Source organism: Oryctolagus cuniculus, chromosome 16 (genome assembly GCF_964237555.1).
Source record: "Oryctolagus cuniculus chromosome 16, mOryCun1.1, whole genome shotgun sequence".
In the NCBI taxonomy this organism is placed as follows: Eukaryota; Metazoa; Chordata; class Mammalia; order Lagomorpha; family Leporidae; genus Oryctolagus; species Oryctolagus cuniculus.
In genome coordinates this window covers 27,585,051-27,612,845 of record NC_091447.1, presented here as the reverse complement: position 1 = coordinate 27,612,845, position 27,795 = coordinate 27,585,051, and the positions used below count along the sequence as shown (strand labels likewise).

At 43.2% G+C, this 27,795-nt stretch overlaps 1 protein-coding gene across 8 annotated transcripts in view; it reads left to right on the top strand.

Annotated features, from left to right (window-relative positions):
• The window catches only part of ELMO1 (engulfment and cell motility 1), a 573,401-nt gene that overhangs the window by 196,646 nt on the left and 348,960 nt on the right, over positions 1–27,795 (top strand). For 4 of the 8 annotated variants that reach the window (XM_070059724.1, XM_008261649.4, XM_070059726.1 and 1 more), the window contains 7 exons: positions 3,043–3,142; positions 9,106–9,257; positions 11,951–12,029; positions 18,903–18,947; positions 20,345–20,395; positions 23,953–24,075; positions 26,367–26,498. In XM_070059724.1, the coding sequence (XP_069915825.1) occupies positions 3,043–3,142; positions 9,106–9,257; positions 11,951–12,029; positions 18,903–18,947; positions 20,345–20,395; positions 23,953–24,075; positions 26,367–26,498 (682 nt within the window). The remainder of the gene's footprint in view (positions 1–3,042; positions 3,143–9,105; positions 9,258–11,950; positions 12,030–18,902; positions 18,948–20,344; positions 20,396–23,952; positions 24,076–26,366; positions 26,499–27,795) is intronic. The other 4 variants (XM_070059727.1, XM_002713762.5, XM_070059729.1 and 1 more) reach the window with 1 other exon arrangement.

The window sequence follows — 27,795 nt, the reverse complement described above, 5'->3', positions numbered from 1 at the left end:
GCTTTGAATTAGAATGTAATGCAACTGTGGCATGCCACTCCTTCTCTGGCAATTGAGGGTTTGAAGTTGAATTTTGAAAAAGTTCTTCTGGAAACCTATGATGCCACTCTTTCATATATGTGTGTGTATATAGCATATAGTATATAATTATGTATGTGTGTGCATTGTATAAATGTTTATTATAGCATAACAAATATAATCACAGTGTAATAATGTATTGTATTATAGGTCATATTATATGATTACATATCATTTGCCCATCTGCTGTATATATCTGTGTATGTATCATCTATCTGTGTATCTATATGTTTATGTCTATCTATCTATCTATCTGTCTGGCTAGTTAGATGGACCAAGAGAATGATCCATCCTCTGAACACCATGGTCAGGGTGTGATATAAAAATCCTTGCTCTCATTTCTGTCCTGCACACCACTGGGTAGCTGGGAAGTGCAGACAGCTCTGTCCGCAGTCTCAGAGACGGTGTTCTACCTCCTTTACAGCTATAGAGCTTAAAACCCTGGCCCCCAAGCCAGCTTGGGGATCTGGAACTTCATGATACTCTTTCTCCTGTTTTTTACTTCTTTCCTTCCCCCAAAGCCCTTGCAGCCTCTGTCTGAGGAGTCTGTACACAGAGTTCTGGAGTAGTCAGAGGGAGATTGATTGTCCCCAGATGTTATTAAGACCATTGGGATTAGGGTTCCATTGAGCAACTAGCTAGGGAGCAGTCATTTTGCCTTCAGATAATCAGAGAGCATAAATATAATTTATCTTTTGCTTTTAAAGCAGCTGATGAAGACTAATGTCATCTATTCTCAGTCTCAGGGAGTGCAAAGGAGAGATTGATGCCCATGGTGCCTGTATTCCTTGGCACTGCCTATTCCACTGCTGGCTCTGGTGTGGATGTCATTGGGGCAGAAATGTCTGTATAGGGACCAAGGACATCATCTTTATATGATGTGTGTATGGGAATCCTTTAGCATATGAGATTTTTTAGCATGACAGGTATAAACAAATGTCAATTACCAGTTATTGCATGATGGTTGTTTTCCCCCTTTTAGGTAAACAAAGCTAAGTAGCTAGTATTGCTCACTAACAATACTATACACTAATAATAATGTAATAATATTTTATAGTAATACACATGCCTATCCTGCCTATTAATAAATATTACTAATTCTTTTCCTAAGGTGATTTCCCTTTTTCCCCTTGCAATCTGATACTTGTATTTTCTTGTGGCTCATTGACTCTAGAAGGATCCTGGAATTTTTATTTCACCCTTCTCATTTCTCTGTGTAGTCCGTTTTACTCGTTTTTTTCTCCGCTTCAAGTTTAGGCTCTCTGGTTTGGAATTTCCTTTGAGGCGTGATCCTCTGATGCCACCTAGGGGGCACCTGTAGGATTGGGCTGCCTGCCTGCAGCTCTCAGAAGCCTGCCTACCTCTCTGGCCCGAATGGTTTGGCTTTCCAGGCATCCTCCCACCCCCACCCCTGATATTAGGAAGAGAGAATCCTAGAGACACTGAAGGCAAAACATTTTAAAATTATGGGCTTCATTCAACTTTCTCAAGTCTGATTTTGCATAGTGATTGATAACAGCCAACACTCGTATGCTGTTTATCATTTGCTGCACGCTCTTCCAAGGGCTGTAAGTGCGTTCGCCCATTTCATGCCTGCAGCAGTCTGGGTTAGGCATTGCCACCATCTGTGGTAAGTGAGGAAACAAGTGTGGAATGCTGGGTTAGCATGTCCACTGTGAGCTGTGAGAGGAGGGCCAACCTCTGCCATCTGACTCTAGAAACCACCCGCTTAACCGTCGTGTCTGGTGTGTCTCATCCCCTCTTGGTCTCCAGCAGCTTGGGGTGTGGGTGCTCTCCCTGTCACAGCTGGCACTTTCACAGATGACGCAGAATTTCAGTGGTCACTGTTGAGGCTGTGCTGATAGGAGGAGGACAAAGAAATGGAGAAGCTGTTTTAAAGTATCGTGGAACTGCTTTCTATTATACTGATTAAAAATGCATGGGAAGTTTCAATGTAAATCTGTTAGGGGACTTTGTTTGCAGTGTGTCCATAATGGTATGCATGACCCTGCAGATTAAAACTCTTAAATAACCAATGAGCGTAAGAAGCAGTGTTCCTGCCTCATGCAGTGTAGACATCCTCATTGGCATAACACAGTGTACTTGAGAGTAATTTATCTCGAAGGCTGTCAGTTGATATTGATGAGCATGGTAATTTACAAGAAGGGTGGACATCTGGAGAAGATTCTAAGTGTCTGTTAAAGTGTTCTTTTGAAAGCACTGGAAACCAGACTATTGTCTACCAAGTGTCCTAGGAGGACAATATTTTTCTCTGAGCACCCCCTACTCTTTCTTTGGATTTTTAAATCACACATTAGACCTGTTCTACAACTTTCTGCAATTTTATGGTCAACAAACCCATAATATGCAGTCATTATCTCCATAGATATTTCATAAAACCTATTAACAAAAGAAAAATGCTGGCCAATGTAACATCAAAGTGAATGTTTACCTACATGTATTTGTGTCTGTGAATACACATGGACTACTAGAATCCTTTCCAAGAGGATTAACATTCTGAATAGGACACTTTCTAATCTTCCCTTTTGGTGCTTATGGGTAATAAAAGAAGCACATTACCGTCTCTTAGCCATCCTAACTTTCATTCTGAGGTTTGCTTTAAGGTATCATTTACAGAATGCTAACATGCAGACTGAAGAGCTATCATTACCTGGGTTTTCAGTGAGGAAAACAGCATCAGAGAGGCCAAGTGAATTTTCCAGTGGTACCCAGATGGCCAGAGTAAGAGTTGGTGTGAGGCCAGGACTGACTGAAGCCCCACTCACCTGGTGGTGTTGTCCTGGCCCTTCTGTCACCTGTGCGTGTAAGGAAGCTTGTGTCTAGCTGGGTAGCCCAATGGTCTTGCAAAATTCTGCTTGCGCTCAACTTTCTGAAGCTGTCAGAGCTGTGTCTTCCCTGTACTACACACGGGGGCCCATCCCTCTCGCCTCTTGTGTTTTGCAGCTTTGGAGACATGCTGTCCTTCACCTTGACGGCCTTTGTGGAGCTGATGGACCACGGCATAGTGTCGTGGGATACGTTTTCTGTGGCGTTCATTAAGAAGGTAACGTGGCTCATGCTATCCTAGGCTTGCGTCACCTCCTTCCTTCATAAATATTTTTCTCTGCTTTGAGGATATTTTATTCTTGTGTGTGTTGGTTCTTTATGTTAAAAGGTAAGTGTGCTTAATGACAGTATTGTGTATGTGGGGGTTGAAGCACTGAAATTATATGTGAAAATGATTCTTGTTACATAGGCTATAAGGATTTTAATAGATTGCATATAAGAAACTGTAGTCGGGGGAAATTATTGATTAATAATTAAAGTTATTAATAATTACACAGGTGTCTACTGATGGATTATCTGAGTGTGACTCTATTGGCCTTAAGGCCTTAGTAGTGTTCCTATGGTTTCTCTTAAACCTTCCAAAGAAAACAGCAAAATATATTGTTGTCTTGAGTGGCTGGGTTTGAAGCAAGGCTGTGAGGGAAGGCGGCATGCCTGGGTCCGTGCGTCTTAGGTGGAGGGATCTGCCTGCTTGTCATCATCACCCAGTGACTATCTCAGGCCCCAGCCAGTTCAGCTGGCCCCTTACGTCTCCTCTCTGCCTGCCGCAGCTCTGATTCTGTTTCTGTGCAGCAATTGTGTATCTGACTGCCTCTCGGTGTGCGCGAGTGCAGGAGGGCCGGAGCACAGCTCTCTTCATGACTTGAGCCACAGCGTCTGGCCCAGAGTAAGACCTGAATGCATTTCTGTGAGATAAATGCTTGAAATTTGCTCAGACAGTTTTTAATTTAACTTGAAGAAGAGAGGCAATACAGTGATACTCTCTTTAAATATATTTTAAGTAAAATTTTGGTTATGATTGGAAAAAAATAGAGCTGTGTTTCTTTAAATGATATGAGTAGTGGTTAGAGGCAGCAATTTAATTTTCTGCCTACTTAGGAAAATGTTTTTCATTCACTGAAATTAAATTTAAAAATCATATTAAGCCTAAGGAAACAAAGACTAGCAGTCATGGCGATTTAGATAAAAGCTTAAATGCTTTTTTAAAAGTCAACACATTTCATATATTCAATTTCTTTATTCTCAGTTGTTATATTTCCTTTGGATTGCTACTTGGAGACCCCTTAAATGAACTTGAAAAAAAAACTAATCAGAAAAATACTTAGTTTTTTTTGAAGGTTAACTTTTTATTCATTAGCTGGACCAAGTTCAGCACTTTGACAACCCAGGAATTGTATGCAGGCATCTGTCTTTTAAATGGAGCTTTATCTCGACAAAAATCAACTAGGAAATGTGCTGACAAAAGATGCCTATCTCTGTGGGCTAGAGCTGGCTTCCTATTAATGCCAAATTCATACCACTTCAGAGAAATACATTTTTCTCTGCCAGCGCCTGACTCCTTCTCTGTTTCTTTATCTGTTTTGTTATGTGTGGATCTAGATTCTCATTTACAAATCTTGACTGTAATAAATAACATCATTTCATAAACAGGCCAACAAATGGAATCCCTTGATGCCAATATATAACGTCATTGCTTTTTAAAGACTTGGCTACTTAAGGAGAAGGTGGGAAGACATGGGGAAGAAAGAAAGGAAAAAAAATAATGGAAGTTTCTGTGTTAGGAGTTGGTTTTCCTCTAGCCAAGTACAACATCAGTGCCTTCTTTTGGAAAGAAATTTTCCCATAAATGCTCTTGAAACCCTTGCTCACCCCCGAGGACCTGGCTTACCCCGTGAGTGTTCTCAGTGCCCAGGCAAACATCAACCACTTCAGTGTAGAGACCTGGTAATTTCTGCCTTTTAAAGCCTTGATAGATTTATGAGCCTGTACTCAGATAATTTAAAATATGGGAGTGAAGTACCATGCGCTCTGTGGTTGTTTTGTTTTTGATAGCATAGGAAAATTTTCAGGCCTCATTCTCAGTGCATGTGTTGCTGATTCATGCACTGTGGTACCTCTTAGCTTCTTAAAAGTTACCCAAAGATTCTTCTGTTTTATTTAGGTACCATCTTTAAATGAATGAGCCCCATACAGAGGTAGGATAAGGGACCTTAACAAGTTCATGGAAAAATAGAATTAAATAAGTTTATGTTGGTGTAAGCATGTTTTGAAATCTATGCATAGTTTTTTCATGATACGTAATTTCCACGAACTCTTTGCAAACCCTTTGTATATAATTACTGGTAATCCCTCATTCCTCTCTTCCCTGTGATACAGGCTGCCTTTCAGGAAGCTGTTCTGGGGCTGGCTTAGGTTGGCTTATGCATGTCAGCCAAAAGTGCAGCTGGAAAGCAGGGAGAAGTTGAAAGGCAAAGGAAATCATTACTACTCCTTTCAGGGGTAAAGAAATTAAAAAACTTAACCAGTTTGTTACCTTTTTTCTTTTAAAATTTTTATTTATTTTCATTTCACTTGAGAGGGAGGGGGTAGAGTAAGAGGGAAGGAAGAGAGAGGGAGAGGGGAAGTGAGAGACAGAGAGGTTGCTTTTCTGTCTCCCGGTTTACTCTCTAAATCCCTAAATGCGCACAGCAGCCAGGGATAGGCCAGGCTGTAAGCCAGAAGCTCAGAGCCCAATTCGGGTGTCCCACTTTGGTGGCAGAGAACCAAGTACTTGAGCCATCACCTGTGGCTTCTCACGGTACACATTAGCAAGGATCTGGACGGGAAGCAGAGGAGCTAGGACTTGAACCAGGTACCCTGGTAAAGGATGTAGTGTCCCAAGCATTGACTTAACTGCTTGCCAAAATGCCTTGCCCATAGTCTGTTATCTTCTTTAGCTATACTCAGGTCTGTAATTTTCAAACTGGATGCTTAGAATAACACTTGTGCCGGCACCACGGCTCACAAGGCTAATCTTCCACCTGCGGCGCCGCACCCCGGGTTCTAGTCCCGGTTGGGGCACCGGATTCTGTCCCAGTTGCTCCTCTTCCAGTCCAGCTCTCTGCTGTTGCCTGGAAAGGCAGTGGAGGATGGCCCAGTTCCTTGGGCCCTGCACCCGCATGGGAGACCAGGAGGAAGCACCTGGCTCCTGGCTTTGGATCGGCACAGTGTGCTGGCCGTGGCAGCCATTTGGGAGGGGAACCAATGGAAGGAAGACCTTTCTTTCTGTCTCTCTCTCTCACTGTCTAACTGTGCCTGTCCAAAAACAAACAAACAAACAAACAAAACACTTGTACATTCACTTATATGGGGTTTGTCTCGAGTTCTTTTGAGGAAGAAAGTCATTGTAATTGCTTGTATTAATGCTCAATGCTCAATTAATACTAATTAAGTAAAAGTTTTACATCACTTAAATGTCTGATAAAAATCAATGACCAATAAAGGTGAAAAAAAAAAAAGAAAAAGAAGTTAGTTTCAACAAACTGATATCTACTGCAGCATGTGCACCTGTCTCTAGTGAGTTGAGTGTCCACCATCTGCCAGGTAGGTACTCAGCTCGGTGCATTCTACAAAACGCTCCTTGCTTAACAGTTAGCGTTGCCAAGGTGATTGGTTCCGAATGTCAGTGAATTATGGAAATCGTGAGTTTTGAAGACTTTAAATGATTAGTTTAGTGATTGCTTTAATGAATAGTTTCGTGAGAGAAATATATAGAAATGGAATATAAATGTGGTGTATAAATATGCCTACATTAAAGCTAAGGTTACAGATTAGAGCAAGCTTGTTGAAAGCAGGAGAGAGTTAATGACTTGTAGAGAACTTTAAAACCCATTATAGAAAAGGTGCACTTCATAGCAGAAGCCATGAAGAGTTCTGACTGAGTATTTTGAGAAAGGAAATTTGTAAGAAGGAGGCTTATGCAGGTGGCTGGTATGTGTCTACTCACTGGGAAGTATGAATGTAGAAGAAACTGAAGATGATGCTGTTTCCATTACCCAGGCACAAGTTGGTCCATTGGCCAGTGCCACATGCATCTACTATATCCAAAGAGAGACATCTCTCTGATGTACTCTACAGGGATAGAAGATAGGGAACTGGAAGTGTTAGCCACTAATGTTTATGGGTGCTTAAAAAGACAAAAATCATTGGAAAAGGAGGAATAAGAAGACAATGTGACTTACTTCCACCCTGTTTAGGTTTGCACTTTGTTGGAATATCCCAATGGAGGAATTTTTTGTATACCGAGAGTAAGCATTTAATATACTTGATAGTAAATGCCTTCTTACCTGTCTGTGCTAGAACAAAAAGCACTCAAAGTTAAAAATTGTGTGTCTTGCTCATCTTTGTGCTTCCAGATCCATAAGACTGTGCAAATGCAATGCATATAACTTGAATGAGTCAGTTCAGAGGGAGTTTAACAATATCAGCAACAAGTGGAAGACCCATGGAGTCCTAACACATCCACTTTAATATACACAGATAGGAAGAAGAGCCTGGAGTAAGGAGAGAATTAGTAGAGAGAAAACCAGAAGCATAGTCAATGAACTGCTTTATGAGTTTTCACTTTCCTCATAGCAATGCCAAGAGTTATGTCAGGGCCATGAAAACCAGTGGGATGGTGGTGGTGGTGAGTAAGTCGAGGGATTTCTATTCTCTTTGGAAGAGGCCTAAGTCAAGTATTAAACCATGAACATAGTGTGAGGGTAATTGGATTTTTGTCAGGAAAGATGACCTTGGAGAAATACAGGTGGCCTCCGTATGGTAGATTTGGTGGATTGGAGCAGCCTGGAAAGATTAAGGCGAAGGCTTGCCAGGGGCAGTAAACACAGCGAGGAAGTTTATTATAAGTCATGAGTGCAGCTAAGGCAGTCTTTTAAGAATCTTTAAATCCTCACATTCTTCCTGCAGCTTGAATTATAAAATAATGGCTTTTTGGAATGTGAAAGCCTCATATCCCTGTGGTTCTCAGTGTCATTTTTCCCCCGGCCCCTGAAATCCATGTGTATCTGGGACAGGCAGGGTGTTTACACCTGCACCTCCCACCCCTACTCTTCCCAGAGAGTCTGTGGGCCAGAGGCAATTGAGATGTTAAGTGGAAGTTGCCAAGGTGCATTTGCATTTATCATGGACAAGGACAGAGAGGGGATGAGTGGAAGGGGTTGATGGGATGCAGAAAGAGAGACTGTTACTGACAGAGGGAAACAGCAAGTGTACTTGCCATGGAACCAAGTTATTTAGCTTTTAAGAAGGCAGACATTACGTTGATATAATAATGGCCTTTTAGTATGAGTTGTCAACAGACAGTAATAACATTTAATGAGGCCTCTAAAATAAAACCTTTATGGTACCCATGTGTTTGGATTGCTGCGATCCATTATTCTAACCCCTATTTTACTTCCCACTTACATTCTGATTTATTATGTTCGGGGCTTTCATGATTAATTGTTTAAGGAATATATTTTAGAGCTTAAACTATTGTTTTAACTTTTAGCACTGCTAATTTAGATGATTTCCTGTTTGCTAAGTTTGAGAGACGTGAAGAATTCATTTTAACCAAAAGAAATGGGAGGAATGGGGAGTTTTGTGTTTGTTTGGGAATAGCAGCAATGAGAGTGGCCAGTCACTGAGAAGTTCTGTCAGTTGAATCATGTTGACAAGTGTGATTTGTGGGAGTCCCTTAAGAACATAATAAAGACACATAATAGGAATGTAAAAATCATAGACTGTGTGGACAAAGGGGTAGTCTGGAAATGGAAGAGGAATGGCCATTAGTGTATGTTGAAATTATTGTCTCAGAAAAACACAGGAATACTTTTCAATATTAGTGTTGCAATTGCCTGTCCCTGGAAGCTGAAACTTAGAAGAATCATCCTGAGAAAACCAGACAGAATAGTCCTTTGAAGATAGTTACTTTTCTGAAAAAATGTTTGTCATGGAATTATGTAAATAGGATAAACTCTGCTGTGTAGTGTGCTATAAACAATTGTTGTTGTGAGCTTCTTGCAGTTTGCTGGTGTTTCAGGCACTTTCATCCTGTGTCTGATGTCTCCCAAGCGTTCCCAACGGGCTTTATTTGTTCTCTTCTCCTCTGTTGTACTAATTAAGAGCAGTCCATGAAATGTGTCTCCCTTGGATTTCCAGATTGCAAGTTTTGTGAACAAATCAGCCATAGACATCTCAATCCTTCAGCGGTCCTTGGCCATTTTGGAGTCCATGGTGCTCAATAGCCATGACCTCTACCAGAAGGTGGCGCAAGAGATCACGATCGGCCAGCTCATCCCACACCTTCAAGGGTAAGCATGCTAAGGCCACTCTGGGGAGGTCAAGTGATTCACAGAGACGGCTGCAGTAATGCCCTGGGGAAGATTCCATATTGGTTTGATTAAATGTACAGAAAAAGAATCTTGATGTGTATAACCAAACCCGGCGACGTCTTCATACTGAAATAGCAAGATACTCCTTAGTCCCCACCTCTGGTAAGCTCTGTATCTGTTCTGGGCACCATTCTTCCCCCAGTGCTAGACCCTTAGAGAATTTTCAGTTTCAAGAATGTTAGGTATCAATTTAGTTCTCATTAATATCAGCTTGTTCTCGTAGGTTATCAACAGAATCATTCCCTAACCTCATAGTGTTTTGTGTGACACATAGATACATTTTCATAGTTAATTAGAAATTTTACATCAGGTACACTTTTAACTAGGGATTTTAAAATGGAAGCTTATTCCTTAGATAGGAAGATCCTACAATGGCCTTTTCCTTTTGTATTTTGTAATATAATCTATGTGGGTTTTCTTTTTCCCTCACAACTGGAGCTGTAACTTAGGGATAAGACAAGCTGCCCTAGCAGCCTGCAGTCTTTAGGGCTTTTCCCTTGGTTTCTACCTGTAGGTATCTAGTAAGAGTGCCTCTGATGATACCAACTGGAGAAGGACTCCGTTGTGTGATGCTGTTCTATAAATTATTGTAGGTTGCAGGTGGCAGCTAGCTTGTATGGGAAAGGGAGTTTGTTGGCTACTAGGGTACCTTGTAGCATCCATGAATGCCTTAAGGAGCTGTGCCTTGGGAAGGAAAGCAGCTGTGGCTTCCTCAGAGTGCCCATCACGGGGCTTGTTCTCAGTGAATGGGCTGCCATCAGCGTGACCTGGCCTTCAGAAGCCCCTGCCCTGGTCTCTCAGGTCAAGAGGAGACCTGACCAGCTGGTGGGAGTGTTGGGAAATTCCATGATCCTCAGAAGTATTAAGGACTGTGTTTATGATATATACTGTGTGAGCACATTAGCAGTTTCCTTCAGCTGAAAGGCAGAGGATGACCAGGATTTAAAATTTAAGTCACAGAAGCTGTGTATTGTGGCCACCAGGAAAATTAGCCATTCTCCAAAGCTGATTTTGGAAAATGAGACCAGTGTTCCCATTTCCCTGAATGTGAAACATACACATTCTGCAGCTAGTGTCTTTCTCTGAACATCAAAGGCGTGCATGTGCATTCAGTCTCTTCACCACCATGGAGAAATTATTAATCACCATGTGCTGTGCTAAGGATTTCATTTGCATTGACTCATTTTATCCTTCTCACAGCAACCCTATGAACTTGGGAGGCCCATGAACTTGTCCAAGCCGGACAATGGTGAACTGGGCTTTGAATTCCACTCCACTGAATGCAAAGCTCTAAGCTCTTCTTCTGAAGCAGCCTGATAAATGTCCTTCTGTGTAGCTGGTGGGCCCTTCTCTAAGTGTTGGGGCTTGTTATCTACTACATGCCTTACATTAGAGCTTTGCCTCATTTGGAATCTAGGATTTCTTTCCAATGGAAAACTAAATTTTAAGCATCAATGAAGATTGTATATCACTTATCCTAAATGTGTGGGACCACAAGTGTTTCCCGTTATGGATATTTGCATACAGATGATGAGATATCTTACTGATAAGATCCAACTTTAAACTCAAAATTCATTTATGTTTCATATACATCTTACATACATAGATTGAGGGAATTTTGTGCAATATTTTCAATAATTTTGACATGAGTTCAAGAATGGAATTTTCCACTTTTGGCTTCATGTTGGCATTCAAAAAGTTTCAGATTTTGGAACATATCAGATTTTCAGATTAGTGATGCTTAACCTGTTCTGTTATTAAAACATTTCTATTTGAAAATAGAGTTTTATGATATGTATTATCATAGCCAAGGATACTAAACAGTTTCCTTGAAATAAGCCCAGGAATGTGGAGACAAGTCCAAGAATATTCCCTGATAAATTTCATGCATCACACAAAATCAAACACACACACACACACACACACACAGTACTGCTGCTGTTGCTGCTGCTGTACTATTACTACTCTTCCTACTACTACAGCTCATACAGTTGCTACAGCTACTGCCACTACCACACCCCCGGATTCATCCTCTTTTTTTTTAATTTATTTTATTTACTTGAAAGATAGAGTTACAGAGAGAGGTAGAAACACAGAGAGAGGTCTTCCATCTGCTGGTTCATTCCCCAGATGGTCGCAATGGCCAGAGCTGCGCCAGTCTGAAGCCAGGAGTTTCTCCTGGGTCTCCTACGTGGGTTCAGGGGCCCAAGTATTTGGGTCATCTTCCACTGTTTTCCCAGGCCACAGCAGAGAGCTGGACAGGAAGAGGAACAGCCGGGACTAGAACTGGCGCCCATATGGGATGCCAGCGCCTCAGGCCAGGGCTTTAACCCACTGTGCCACAGCGCCAGCCCTGGATTCATCTTCTTAATCCAAATGGAGGAGAAGGAAGTGAGCTGATGACTGCCTGTGTTTCTGGGCAAGCTGCACTAAGCAGCTAGGAAGAGTGATTGTCCACCTTCTGTGCTTCCAGCCCTGTGGTGGTTGGACTGCATTCTTAGTGCTGAATGCGGTTTCTGGGCTTTGCCTTTCTGACTCTCCTTTCTTATTTGAGGAGGGCAACATTGAGCCTTCTCATGGTCTGACTTCTTCTAATGTTCTGTGTCTTTCAGGACAGATCAAGAAATCCAAACCTATACCATTGCTGTGATTAATGCATTATTCTTGAAGGCTCCCGATGAGAGGAGGCAGGTGAGTGGTATTGCTTTAGTGTTAAGACCGAGTCTGAGGCTGGAAAATTTTCATGCTGAGAGAGCCCTCTCCTTCCCACTGGAGGTACTTTTTGGGTTGCTGCAAAGCAGCTGTGCTCTGGAGCCATGCTGGGCAGCCTGAGTTCCTGACAAATCTAGGGCAGGCAGGTGGGCATGGGGAAGCCCTTGACCAAGAACAGTGCCAGGAGCATTGCAGTAGCAGTTGGCTTTTATGAAATGGAATCCTGCAGAGAACCAACCACAGGAAAAGACGGGAGCATGGCCGCTCTAGTGGAAGCAGCGTCAGAAGTCTCTGGGGTCTTCTGGACTTTCTCACTGGGTGCTCACTGGCATGAGGCAGGTTCTGTCCCCATTTTCCAGATGGGAAAACTGAGACAGAAAAGAAGTCGCACTTTGCCCAGGAAGGAGTGAGGTGGAAAGGTGAGAGGACAAGAGGGAACATATGCAGATTGCTGCCTCTGGTTGATTTAACTGCATTTGTATATCAGAGGGGCTCTTTGCTTGGGGCTTTTCTTTTGAACATGGGTGGATGTGACTGGGAACTGAATAGTCCGTTTCCCTCCCCTGTAGTAAAAGTGAAGGGAATCCCTTCAGTGTGCCCAGATGAAACGTGCTCTTTGGTAGTTTTCTTGGTCTGTGGATCCTTTGATTCTTTCTCAACCAGAGACAGGAATATTGTAGTGAGAGAAGGAGAAGTGCAATTTTGCCATCACTTGAAATTGAGTTGCAAAATCCATTCATGGTTTTTGATCGACATAATACACACCTGTAATAAGTTACCTTGTCACAATGCAAAGCCTTCCAACACTTCGTGGAAATATCGGACCTCTCAGCCCTACGATATGTACTGGGAGCTTGATGACAGTTCTCGATTGTTTTAGAAGCATTTAGAAGGCTCATCTGGAACTAAGTGCATTGTCAAGAATGTTGGTATTTTATTTTTTCATTGCCAAGGATTTCAAACCTCAGTAAGTAAATGTGAGGGGTTCTGGCTTGTTTTCCATTTAGAATTGTTTGTTATTCCTCTGGGGCTCTGTCTGCACAATGAGCGCTGTCACTTCATAGTTTCCCTGGGATTTGAATTTATGCTGGCTGAAGCCAGGAGGCGGGGCCTGCTGTCCCTGAGCTTGGGCTGAGACCTCTTACCCAGGCTCAGATTAAAAAAAAAAAATCTTTAATTAAAAAAATTTTAATAGACATATTAAAATTGTACATATTTATGCAGTACCATGCTATGTTTTGACACATGTATGCATTATATCGTGTTGAATTGGGGTAAATAATGCTTATCTCCTCAAACATTCAACATTTTTTTATGTTAAAAACATCCAAAATCCTGCCTTCCAGGTTTTCTCCCTTTGCTAGAGAAATATATAGTGCGTTAACATTATCTGTAGTCACCCTATGATGCAGTAGAATCCCAGAGCGTCTTTACTCCTACCTAGCTATCGCTTAGTACCCATTAATCAACCTTTCCTCATCTTTCCCTCCTGACTTCCCTCCCCAGCCTCTGATAACCACCAATACACTTTTAACTTCTATGTGATTTTTTTTTTTTTTTAACTCCACATAGGAGTGACTGGATTTTTAAGGGATTCTTTGTAGATGTGAGACAGGGTGATGGGTGGAGTTACCCCTGTGATATTGTATCTGAGTACTGAACTCGGATTATCTCTCAGGCAACCCAGCCAATTGGCTGGCAGCTCTCCCTAGGCATTAGAGGAGCTTGATCCTACTGCCCAGACCCGGGACATCTGGCCAAACCACACAGCAGCTAAGTGGAGAATGTGGGGCTCAGTGAGGCTGTGTTCTGGTCTGAGTTCTTGGAAGTCTCCTTTCCCCATCTGTGGAAGAAGAGGCTGGATTAAATGAAATGAAAGTTCATGTCTACCCCCGGGGCTATGATTTCACTTGGATCTCTGAATCCAGACATGAGTAAGATGCAGACACCATGCATACTACTTTACACAAAACCCTCCTGCTAATTTGGTGAGTGAAAGCCTCATGACCATGGTCACACAGGGAAATATGTGTCAATTTCTACTGTCTTCAGAACACTGGTAATAATGGAAATAAAACAGGCTAGCAGTACAATATCAGGCTTGGATTCTGTGGGTCAATTTGCCTTTTTTTTTTTTTTTTTTTTTTTTTTTGACGGGCAGAGTTAGACAGTGAGAGAGAGAGAGACAGAGAGAAAGGTCTTCCTTCCGTTGGTTTACCCCCCACATGGGTGCTACGACCAGCACACTGCGCCAATCTGAAGCCAGGAGCCAGGTGCTTCCTCCTGGTCTCCCATGCAGGTGCAGGGCCCAAGGACTTGGGCCATCCTCCACTGCCTTTGCAGGCCACAGCAGAGAGCTGGACTGGAAGAGGAGCAACCGGAACAGAATCTGGTGCCCAACTGGGACTAGAACCCGGGGTACCGGCGCCGCAGGCGGAAGATTAGCCTAGTGAGTTGAGGCACAGGCCCCAATCTGCTTTTGAAAGTTATGCAATATAAGGTGGCCTGGATGGAGTTTGATCATATAAAGCTGTAATAGTAATAAACTACCACAAAGAGAGGTCTAAAAACCTTGAGCTATTTAAGAAAACAGTTCAATTAAGAAAGAATATATGTAATCCTGCAGAAATTTACCAAGAATTGTATTACTAATTCAGTCTTTGAAATGAGTTATGAGACTGTATGGAAGATTCCAAGATGGTGGATTAGGGAATGACATACTGCTCTAGGCTAGGGATAAACAGTTTTAAAAAAGTGTAGGAAGTACACTCTCAGGGGAGAATTGGAGAGGAAACTGCTCTGGAAATCCTACAAGAGAAAGAGGAATGCCGTGAACCCATATGGGATGCCAGTGCTGCAGGCAGTGGCTTTACCCACTGTGCCACGGTGCTGGCCCAAAATTAATAAGTCTTTCAAAGAAAATAGTCACCTTGGATGTAATGGCCTCAACCTTCCAGTTAAAAGACACAGAATGAGTGAATGGATTAAAAAACAAGACCCGTCCATTTGGTGTCTACAAGAAACACATCTCACTGACAAAGATTCATGCAGACTGAAAGTGAAAGGATGGAAGAAGATATTCCATGCTACTGGAAAGCAAAAAATATCAGATGTTGCAATCGTAATATCAGACAAAATAGACTTTAACATAAAGTTAAGAGACAAAGAAGGGCGCTATGTAATGATTAAGGTATCAATTCAACAGGAAGATGCAACTATAATAAATGCATACATATGCATTACAGGGTGCCTGGCTATTTACAACAAATGTTAATGGTTATAAAGGGAGACATAGACTCCAGTACAATAGTAATGGGAAACTTCAACCCTCCACTTTCATCGATGGACAGATCAACTAGACAGAAAATGAACAAAGAAACAACAGAGCTAATCAACACTATGGACCAAATGGACCTAACTGATATCAACAGAACTTTCCACCCCACAGTTGCAGAATACACATTCTTCTCATCAGTGCATGGCACTAAGATAGACCATATAGTAGACCATAAAGCAAGTCACAGCAAATTAAAAAAAATCAAATTCATATCATGCATCTTCTCTGACCACAAGGGAATGAAGCTGGAAGTCAACAGCTCAATGATCTCTAGATCATATGCAAACATATGGAGACTGAACTGTTGACTGGATAAAGAAATTATGGTATATACATACTATGGAGTACTACTCAGCTTAAAAAAAATGAAATTCTATCTTTTTCAAGATGGACAAAACTGGAAATCATTATACTTAGTGAAATAAGTCAGTCCCCCAAAGACAGATATCATATGTTTTCCCTGATCTGAGGTAACTATTAGAGTACCTGAAATGTAATGTATTGGAGTGAAATAGACATTTTGAGATTCAATGATTATTTATAGCCCATGTCTTCCACTGAGGAAGTGTTTTTTTTTTTTCCTCTTCATACAATTTGTTGAACTCTTTTTCTTAGTGTACGGTTAACTATACAATCATTAAGTAAACTGAGAATAGATCTTTGTAAAAATTGAGAATGGGAATTTGAGAGGGAGGAGGAAGAATGGCTGGAGCATGGGCGGGAGGGAGGGTAGAGGGGAAAGTGTCACTGTGTTCCTAAATCTGTATATATGAAGTACATGAAACTTGTATAACTTACATAAAATTTTTAAAAAGAAATTAGTTATAAGCTACTAAGCTGTTGTGGACATTATAAACAGCTGAATTTAAGATATTTATCAAAAATTAAGGGAGTACCATGACTTTTAAATTATTTTTAAAAAACTTGAGTGAGTTATGAGAGTTAGCTCAAAAAATGGTTTCAAGTTCCACAGTAAAGGTAACTCTGTGGCCAATATTCTGAAGGCCAAGGAAGCCCTCTACAGCAGGAGATTAGGCTTATTGGTGATATCACCTGGATTGGTATAGCTAATATCGCCAGTAAGTGTGTACACCTTTGTCTGTCCAAATGGAACAGATTTTTTAGCTGGTGTAGATTTCACATCAATATTGTTATTGGCATATAGCATGAAAACAAATGAGGGAATTGAGACTCCAAAGGAATAAGGAACTTGACCAGATCACTGAGCTGAGGAGAATCAGAGCTGAGAAGTCTGACCTCATCCTCACCGCATCCTGCAGAGTGCTGAGCGCCAATCAGGGAGGTGCCACCCACCGAATTCTCCGAGGTTTGCCAAGGGAACACCTCTCTGCAGCATGAAGGAGACCAAGCCCATTGTCTCTCTCCGTTTATATTAAAACGCAGTCTAAGCATTTATGTATGTGATGTACAGCAAGATCTTTTTTGTTCAAAGCCTTAGGACGTTGGGTACATTCCACTTCAGCCAAGGATGTTTCTTTGTTTCATCTTCTCTTCCTCAGTTGGGGCCAGACACATTCCTGGAGCTCTGTTTTCCAAGTTTCCTTTAATTTTTAAAATGCATAAAGTGGATTTGGGATGATTTTAACACCTATCCTTTATTTCACTGTTTACTTGGGGAAAACATACTACCGTAGTCAGGAGGACCTATGTAGTTCTTTTCTCTTGTGTTTATGGAGTGGACTCTGCTGATGGGCACTGGGCAGGTGCTGTGCCAGGACTTGGGTATAACGTCCTCTTCTGGGAAGGCCTCCATTGCTGTCTTGGGTTGGTGGCCACGCTTTCCCATGCCCCTGTGATGGAGGAGGCCCTTGGTTCCCTGCACAATGAAGGGAGCGGTGCATGCGTTTCACAGGGGAGGGGGTTGCTCGTAGATTGGAAAATGCATCTGTGCCCCGACAACTACTTGCATTATCCAGTCTACTCTTTTTTTTTTTTTTGACAGGCAGAGTGGACAGTGAGAGAGAGAGACAGAGAGAAAGGTCTTCCTTTGCCGTTGGTTCACCCTCCAATGGCTGCCGCGGCTGGCGTGCTGCGGCCGGTGCACTGCGCTGATCCGATGGCAGGAGCCAGGTGCTTCTCCTGGTCTCCCATGGGGTGCAGGGCCCAAGCACTTGGGCCATCCTCCACCGCACTCCCTGGCCACAGCAGAGAGCTGGCCTGGAAGAGGGGCAACCAGGACAGTTTCCGGCGCCCCGACTGGGACTAGAACCCGGTGTGCCGGCACTGCAAGGCGGAGGATTAGCCTAGTGAGCTGCGGCGCCGGCCCCCAGTCTACTCTGTCTACTCTTTTAATGCAAGCATGTTGGCAAGATTCATTCCAAATTTCCCTGTACATTTCTATTGTTTTTATAAACAATATTAAAAGACACTGTTAGATAAGCACTTGGTAGAAAATTCAGAAACGACGGAGTTAGAAGGCAGAAGGCTGAATGACTGGCGTCCCGTACTGGCCTTTGCAGAAACAGAGCTACTGCAGTTATTCACAACTCTCGTGCCTTTCATGGGGCTACTTCCTGCCTTGTCCCGTGTGCATATTCTCTTACGTATATCATAGTGCGTGTGCTGTTTCTGTTAAAAGAACACTTAAAATGAAACAGTATTTTGTGTTATTTTTCCATATCAGTATAGATAAACTCATATTCACAGCTTTCCATACTTTTGTATCACTTTAATGCTATAGCATAGTCACTCTGGAGTCTCATGTTTTTTAGAATATTTTTCTAAATTGTGCAGAAAAATCCATGATGACAAGACTATTTCTATTTTCTTCCTGACCAAGCTCCTATTCCTTAGGAGGGTAGTATCAAACATGCGCTTAGTCTTTTATCAAGCATTTATTGGCTGCCCTATGCCAGAATTTATGCTTTGGGCTTGGAATACAAAGAAGGACAAGCTGTTCCCTGTGCCTGTGAGGAGCCCATAGTCTTATGCAAACATAAATATTGTAAACTGATAATTGCAAACATTTCTCTAGTAGATGTTACAAATATATTGTCCCTTATAACTTACTTTAATATACTCTAAGCTAGTATGCTAGGATAAACAGAAAGAAAAATAGGTTTTCTTTTTTTGTTTGTATGACTATTGGGCAGTAATTTCATTTTGTAAAAGGAAAGAAATTGAAAGAACTATAGAATCCTTTGGGCCTTTTTGTCATTTGGCCCAAGGACAAAAAACAAACTGGTGGGCTTTTCTATTTCAGTTGACCAAGCGGCAGGTAGAGCTGCTTCTCGGGTATCGTGTAATTTGTTTCTGGATGGTCAAGGTCCCTGCTTTCTGGTTTGCAAGAGCACAGAAGAGGATGTGCTACTGGAGGTCAACTGTAAAGCTGCCTAGACTTTCTGAATCATCGTACAGTACTTACGCCCTTTTCAATGCGCTGGGTCGGCAGGGGGTTCACTCAAAGCTGCCAACCTCTAACAGAGTCCTCTGCCTTCCCGTCCCTTCTTCTCTCCTGCTCGCATTCCTCTCTGTGGTGGCGCTGACGCCGCTAGGTTGATGTAGAGAGCAGTGTTGACATCCTTGGTTGTCCTCTGACTGTAAGTCATCCGCGTTCCCCTTGTCAGCAGAAATGGGCCCTGTTCTCCGCGGTGCTGTCCATCCCTGCTTGTATGTGCCCCCTGGAGCTCCTTCCCCTGTGTTCTTGTTGATCCTTGCTTTCTGCAAATTTATTTTAACCTTGGTAGAATTCATGGTTTTGATTTTTAAAAATTCTTACTCACCTACTATTTTCTACTTATTTGGAAGGCAGGTAGACAGAGACCCAGACTGACAGAGAAATATCTTCCATGTGCTAGTTCACTCCCCAAATGAGCGAGGCAGCCAGGGCTGGGTCAGGCTGAAGCCAGGAGACAGAATTCCATCTGGGTCTCCTGTGTGGGTGGCAAGGACCCAAACACTGGAGCCATCACCTGCTGCTTTCCAGGGTGCTCATCAGCAGGAAGCTGGAACCGGGAACCAGGAGTGGAGCCAGGCCGTGATCCTGAGCTTCTGATACGGGATGTAGGTGTTACAAGTAGCAACTTAACCACCATGCCGAGCACCTATACCTACTCCAAGGTTGTTTATTTATCCATAGCTTAGTTTCATCTTTGGTCAGTAAGATCAGCAATACCGAAAGTACTCCCCACCACAAAACAACATTCTAGAATCTGCTTGAATATGAGCAGTATTTTTTACTTTTTGAATGTGTGCACCAAGATTGTGCTTGACTGTATAACTTTCCTGAGCATCTACTTGTCAATATGTAGAAAAGAAATCTGTGAATCATTTTGTTTAACTAAATCATCTGCAAAAATCTTCGCCAATCAAGAAATGTCAAAGTGTAAAGCAAAACCTACAGCTAGGAGGCCTAGCGGAGCTGCAGTCTGGCGTGAACTACTGGGAGAGCTCAGCATCTGGCTAGACACCGTTCTCTGCTAAAACACCACTCAGTTCACTTACGTGGTCTGCTTTCAAGACCTGCTCACGCTTTGATTTTGCATGAATTAAGATGAACTGGCAGTTAGAAGACTTAGCTCCTCAAGGCCGTGCACGAAGGCCTTGCTGTAGGAGTGTGTTGTTTTGCCAAAGCTTCCTGCACATAGACTAAAAGCAAACATGACAAGCCTTCTAATGGAAACCCATTGTTTTCATCTGGAATGTTTGATATTTAATTGGCACTCACTTCTTTCTGGAAGGAGGAAATTTTTTAAAGCCAAAAAAAAAATATTGTAGGTCCAAGACTTCCTTCTTTTGCATTTGAGATGGCTTTTATAAGCTCAATGGAACATTCAAAAAGTACTGTGCATACGACTGCTTGTTGGGGTTCATTCTTTCATAAGAAATACTGCTGATAGACAGTTAGGAAACACAGCCCAGGGGAGGTCAGTTTTGGATGTGTTGACCTTGGTCTTTCTAACCTAAGGCTTCATGTGCGTGTGTTTTTGTTCCACAGGAGATGGCAAATATTTTGGCTCAGAAGCAGCTGCGTTCCATCATTTTAACAGTGAGTACTGAAGCGCTGCGGCCACTTTGGGGATAGATAGCCAGAGTTGTTTATGCTTCTCCTCCTTTGGTTACGTCGCGGTTTGCTCCATGACCTGCTTCTGTGGTGTAGCAGTAGGAACTGGAAAGGAGGAAAAATCATCCTTTTGGAGTTGGATAAATACGGCATTCCTGCATGAGCGGCTTTTCGTGATTGGAGGGTGGAGTCTCTGGAACTGGAGAGAAGATAGAGGGACCACATTTTCCAGGAAGGTTCCTCAGCGTGTCTCACGGAGGGGCAGGTTTATTACACCCATCAGAGCTTTACTCTGCATGGACAGAAATCATGGGCTCCCTTATCTTAAAGCATCCACCAATCGGAGTTTTTAGTATTTTTAATGAGGAAGCTAAATGGCCCTGAGACAGGGCCTGGGATTGTGGCCATTATTTTCCTTGGGCCTCTGAGAGAAGGAGGAAGTACAGCACATGCGTTTCCTGCAACATAAAAATAAGCTTGAGCCTCAGTGGGAAAGAAACCCTAAATGTCAAACTGTAAGTGTTTAGAAATAAACCAAGCAGCAAGAGTTCCTGAGGCCTTACCAGCTACTTGAAAGAAGCCGGTTTGGTTCATTTTCCTGCTTCCAGAGAGAGAGAGAGAGAGAGAGAGAATGAAGGAAAGAAAAAAATGTTTCTGGTTGTGTGATTCCAAAAAGGAGTTCAGCAAGTTTACAGTTACCCACACACACACAATTTTAAAATGTAGGTCTTTTTATTATTCAGGTAAGGTTAAGTCCACAGACCGGATAACAACCTTGGAAAAATGAATTGTTCCTTACCATTCCCAATGGGGAGGGCAGAACTTGTCACGGTGACCTCATGGGGAAGCGCCCGGCTAGGTCCGGAGGCAGAGGGAGCTGGCAGAGAATGAAAGCAGGGCTTTTCTGTGGTTTTTCAAGGGGTGAAGTGGTTAAACTGGTTAAACAATTCCAGATTGGCTAATTTGAATACTTTCAGTGGGTTCTGGAGCAGATGAGCTGTGCCTGGGTGTCTAGTACTTGGCCATCCATTATCAGAGCAAGGTGGTAGGGGCCCTGAGCCTGAGAGTCTGATAGAGGATGGGTGGGTTCAGGGACTTTGGCCTGATTTGTTTGCACATGGAAGGAGTCACTTGTTATCTTGAGCAACTGGTTGGGCCCGGGAGAGATAATCTCTCCAGGGTCAGCAAGGCTCCAGATGTCAAAACATTAGAAACACATGGTTAATACACACATGCACACATAGTCTGATGCAAGGAAGCCACTAAAAATTAAAAACCTCTGTGGGCAAAGGAAATACATACTTAGCACCCAAGATTTGTGATAAGGATTGCAGTTTGTGATCAGGTTTATTTTAAATTTTTTGACTGTCAGAAATGAAGAGAACCATTTGAGTGTAACTTTCATTCAGAGATACAAGTTCTGCCCAGCACACACCCACCTGGAACTGGCATCTGAAATAAGTCTTGCTGGAACATTATGGATATGTGGGAAGTGCAGGAAGAGTCACACTATATTCACAGTAACAGTAGAAGATGCTTTATTAAAGTGTGTTTCAGTGAAGGTGCTTGTTCAAGGAGGGGGTGAATGGGGGGATGTAGGGTTAGAAATGCTGAATTAGAGGGTCTTAGCCTATAGTTATTTTTGCCTTGTGCGGCAGTCATGGTTGAAAGTCCAGAGAAATGAGTGGGTGGAGGGACAGTGGTAGCCATCCTATCTCAAGGTTCAGTTTGCTGAATGGGGCAATTTTATGAGCCTAAATAGCTGGAAGTTCAAGGTTGGTACTGTCTGGTAGGAACTGGGAGTATAGACACTTTCAGCTTGTTGCAGAAGTAGATAGTCAGGCACTTTGGACATTAAATGTACATTACCAGTTAGCATTCCATCCTGAAGATTGAAGCATATGAGGTTTGACCTCTCCCCATCCCATTCTCTAGCTCCCCCCCACGACTGGATTAGTGACCTTGTATTATATTACCTTCCCCTCTTCCTTCTGTTCTTCATCTTCTCCCATACCTTTTTTTTTTTTTTTTAAAAAAAGCTTTCTTTATTTATTTGAAAGGCAGAGTCACAGAGAGGCAGATACAGAGACAGAGAGAGGTCTTCCATCTACTGGTTCACTCCCCAAATGGCTGTAACTGCCAGAGCTGGGCTGATCTGAAGCCAGGAGCTTCTTCCAGGTCTCCCATGCAGGTGCAGGGGCCCAAGGCCATCTATTTGGGCCATCTTCTACTGCTTTCCCAGGCCATAATAGAGAGCTGGATCAGAAGTGGAGCAGCCAGGACTCGAACCGGCACCCATATGGGATGGCGGCACTGCAGGTGGCAGTCCCACCCGCTACGCCACAGTGCTGGTCGCCCATACCTTTTTTCTAATCTCCTGTTATAGTGTGGTGCTGATAGCCAAGGAATGGAATCCAGATGCATGCCAGTTTGGGAGACACCCAGATAGTACCTTCAGGACCTAGATTTCCTCCAGTCCTGGCTGCAAGACGATTTTGTTTTCCATGGTGAGCAGCTTTGATGTTCACTGAACTGTCACTTGGAAGTCAGCTCTCAGCAGTCTGCCCAGAGACAGCGATGCAGGGGAAAGTGCTCTCTCAGGAAGCAGGGCATGACTGTGCCCAGCACACTCACAGCTGGCATGAATGTTGTCATGCACTGCTTGTTTGGCATTTTAAGCTGCAGCCAAGATCTGTACCAACAGGCTGTGTATTAGGCCCTAATATTGACTTAGTGACGGCTATTCCATTTCAAAACCCAGATCTGGTGTGAACAAAAGACCCATGCATCTTGTGTTAAAGTTGTTTCATTTTCAGTCCTGTTTCTATGGGGAAGGATCATTGTATTTTTCATTTAATTGGTAACTGGTAAGGAAAGTAACGCCCAAGCCGGTGCCGCGGCTCACTAGGCTAATCCTCCGCCTTGCGGCGCCAGCACCTCGGGTTCTAGTCCCGGTCGGGGTGCTGGATTCTGTCCCAGTTGCCCCTCTTCCAGGCCAGCTCTCTGCTGTGGCCAGGGAGTGCAGTGGAGGATGGCCCAAGTACTTGGGCCCTGCACCCCACGGGAGACCAGGAGAAGCACCTGGCTCCTGCCATCGGATCAGCGCGGTGTGCCGGCCGCGGTGTGCCGGCCACGGCGGCCATTGGAGGGTAAACCAATGGCAAAAGGAAGACCTTTCTCTCTGTCTCTCTCTCTCACTGTCCACTCTGCCTGTCAGGCCTTCCTCCCTTACACTTCCTCCTGCACAAAGTGGGTCTTCTCCTGGATTCTGGTTTAATGACCAGGAACCTTTCTGGATCGTGGAACGTAAAGGAAAGCTCTGAGGTCACCCCTCTGTGGGGTGGTGATTCTAGCACTCTCCACCTCCGTGCCGGCACATGAAGACTGCTGAGGTCCTCTTGGCAACGATGAGGGTTAATGTTCGTTGTTGGCTCCCTCTTTCTTTCTCTTTTTTGTCCCCCATTCTTCCCTCCATCTCTTCCTTCCTCTCTTTCTTTATTTCTTTCTGTTTTTAAAAATGTCACTTGTGGTCCTTCTTCCAGCATGTCATCCGAGCTCAGCGGGCCATCAACAACGAAATGGCACATCAGTTGTATGTTCTGCAAGTGCTCACCTTTAACCTCCTGGAAGACAGGATGATGACCAAGATGGACCCCCAGGACCAGGTCAGTACACCCTGGACGAGGGAGGGAAGCTAGGAATTTCTAGATATTGTTTCATGGTCATCTCAGAACTTGATGGCTTTGACATTTAGGTGAATCTAGGCTCTGAGAATTACATAAATGGATTCTTCTCTTAGGCCCCCAATACATGCATATTCTTCTTTTATTGCATAAGAACACCTGCTATCATGTGGCCACAGACCTTGTCTCTTGTCCCTAAAACCTTGAGTGGTGACAGCTTTGGAATCAAGTACCCAGACAATGAGGGCAGTGGGGCTCTGTGTAGTATTGATTCTGCAGATTGAGGAAGTAATTTCCACTCTCCAGTGACCAGTGCCAAGGGCCAGTCTCGGGTTAGATGCAATTTCTGGGCTGGTGTTTCTGTCAGTTGATTATTTGCTGGAACTCTCCGCCAGGTCTTTGGTTGTCATGCCTGAAAGGTGATGTCTCTATCCAAAAGGCTGTGTGTGGGTAGTATGAGGGTAGAGTGAAAGCAAACAGCTGGGAGCCCTGCTTCTGCCTGGGATATTTTCAACTTCACCAGCACTGCAGCTCTGGAAAGGAAAACACTCATTATTGGCACGTGAGGGCCTGATCGATTGCAGATGTGAAGTGTGCATGTGAAGTGTGTGGCTGCCACAGCACTTCACTCGTGGCATGCGGCCATGCGTTGAAGGGTGATGGAGAGACTTGGAGAGGCCAGCAAAAGGGCCCTGCGTTTTGTGGCAAGGCCACGTGTGGTCACCCCTGAGAGGTGAGACTCTCCTCTTCCCATTCATGGTGATGGAGAGCAATGCATCTTAATAGGGAGCAATTTCCTTGTTTGCACACCCTCCCGTTAGTTCATTGGCAATGTTTTTAATTATAAATATATGTAACAAAGTGTACCATTTTAACCATTTTTAGTGTGGATTTATGACCGTAAGTACATTTGCACTGTTGTGAAACCATTGGCACCATCTACTTCTGCAACTTCAGAACTGAATTTCTGTACTTATACACAATAGCTCCCCGTTCACTCCTTCCCTCAGCCGCTGGGAGACACCATTCTACTTGCTGTTTCTATGGCTTTCGCTACCCTACGAAGCTAATGGGAGTGGAATAAGAAAATGGTTTTTTTTGTATCTGATTTACTTCACTCAGCATAGTAGCTTCAAAGTTCATCCATGTTGTAATGAACGTCAGAATTTTGTTTCTTTCTAAAGCTGAATTAATATGAGGGCACTTCAAGACCTGTATGAAAATGAAATTTAGGGCGGGCGCCGCGGCTCACTAGGCTAATCCTCCGCCTTGCGGCGCAGGCACACTGGGTTCTAGTCCTGGTTGGGGCGCTGGATTCTGTCCTGGTTACCCCTCTTCCAGGCCAGCTCTCTGCTGTGGCCAGGGAGTGCAGTGGAGGATGGCCCAAGTGCTTGGGCCGTGCACCCCGTGGGAGACCAGGATAAGTACCTGGCTCCTGCCATCGGATCAGCGCGGTGCGCCAGCCACAGCATGCTGGCCGTGGCGGCCATTGGAGGGTGAACCAACGGCAAAGGAAGACCTTTCTCTCTGTCTCTCTCTCTCACTGTCCACTCTGCCTGTCAAAAAAAAAAAAAAAAAAAAAAAAAAAAGAAATTTAAAGTGCATTTTGGTGCAAAAATTTGATCTCCATGCATACATAGTTTGTTCATAATACACATTTTTCATGAAGTTTTTGAAGCCCCCTTTATATAAATGAATGTTGAAATTTTGTTTGCACCAAAATAAACTTGTCACTAATTCCATTTTTTTGAACTTTTGGAGGCACCCTCATCTTGCACTGCGTGTCTATACCACATTATGTTTACCTATTCATTCCTGGATGGACACGGGGCTGTTTCCAACTTTTGACCTTTTCTGTTTGTGCTTATTCCATTTGTTTCCATGAAATCACTTCTCAGTGAATGTAACTTCAACACTGTTCGTTGTTTCCAATAGTACAGGACTCCCAGTTTCTCTAGCTTAGCCTGCTCCAAACACAACCCTCCCATCCTATCTGGGGCTCTCCTTTGGGAGCGCACTGGGCAGTGGATATCAGTGCTCCCAATAACTTGGCTGCAAGTTATTGTAGAATCAAGCCAGGGATGACCGGCAGGGAGAGGCAGGAGGAAGACAAGTCTGCAAAGCCCTGACTTAGAACACTGGTTGTCTTTTATCTGTTTTTCTTTTGCTTGAATGCAGTGATTTAGTGAAGCCCTGGGGAAGAGGGAGTTGTAACATCACAGGATGAAAGCAGCTCTCTCCACCTCCCCTTATGCTCCTCCTAACTCTTTCAGGCTCAGAGGGACATCATATTTGAACTTCGAAGAATTGCTTTCGATGCGGAGTCTGAACCTAGTAACAGCAGCGGCAGCATGGAGAAACGCAAGTCCATGTACACCCGGGATTACAAAAAACTTGGCTTCATTGTGAGTAAAGCCCTCGGCAGTAAGCTCTCTCCTCCCAGCCCCAGCCCCCTCGTCCCCGGGGCTGACCTCAGCCGCATCAGAGCGTGTGGTCCTCTTGCGCTTTGCACATTTCCAGATGTTGAGCTGGTTTAAACAGGATCACATGAAAATCTCCTCTGGCTGCAGTCAAGTGGAATAAGTTGCACAAGTGTGACTAATACCGCCTGTGTTTATTCAGTCCTGATTACGTGTAACCGAGAGTAGTTAGCCTGGAATGCAGCTCCACTTCATTAACTCTGCCCACAAGGTGCTCGAGGGCCTGTTTGAGTTGAATGCACGATGGCATCTGTGGGGTGGGTCTTATTATTTGGTTGGGGACCGGATTATACATATACATATATTATATACATCGATTTCTTATCAGAAGCAAACAAAAGGTTTCCTGAAATGTCATCGTGATCGAATTTATGCAATTTGCATTTTCCTAAGAGCTTTATCTTGCTAGGAATGCTGCTGACCTGTCTCCTAGGTTTTTTTTTCTCCAGTTTGTAAATCAGAACACAGTTGGCCTGAATACAATCTGTTGTTTTGTTTCTACTTTTGCTTCAATCTTGTCTTTATCACCATCCAGTTTCTGAGTGCTGTTTGGCTGCTCTCCAATTCTGAAGGTGTAAAATTGGGTTTCCATTTTAGCCTCCATCATAAACAACCTACATCAGATTTCCACAGCGATGGTTAGATATCAGCAGGGATCATTTTTATAATTTCAAATATTTCTTCCTTGAAAACACTACAGCCTGTGTGTGTATATATGTATCTATGAGGCGTCTTCAAAAAGTATGGAAAATGCACATTATCCTTTAATCTCATATTCCATGAACTTTTTGAAGTACTTCCATCTGAGTCTGTAATAAATACACCATGTATATATATATATATATATGTGTGTGTGTTCATATATATGTATATGCATATTCTATGACAAAAATGCTGTGGTGTTTTATGTTTTATTTAGGAAACTTTGTCTTTCGTGGAAATTCTTTGAAACCGTCACAGTATCAGTCAAAGTGTACCATGTTTCATAACCAAAGAGTCTTTCCTTATTTGGAGGTACCATGGTTTATTTCACTAGGGCCATTTTACTGAGTGATTCAATGCTTTGAAGCTACCAGCAAGTCTATAATTAACGTTGGTGTAGCCCAGTGTTTATGTATATCTGTGATCACATTATTTGGATGAATTTGCAGAACTGTCATTTTTTATGGTATATCTTTTAAGGCTTTTGGTATTGTCACATTGCTTTCTGCAAACATTGAGT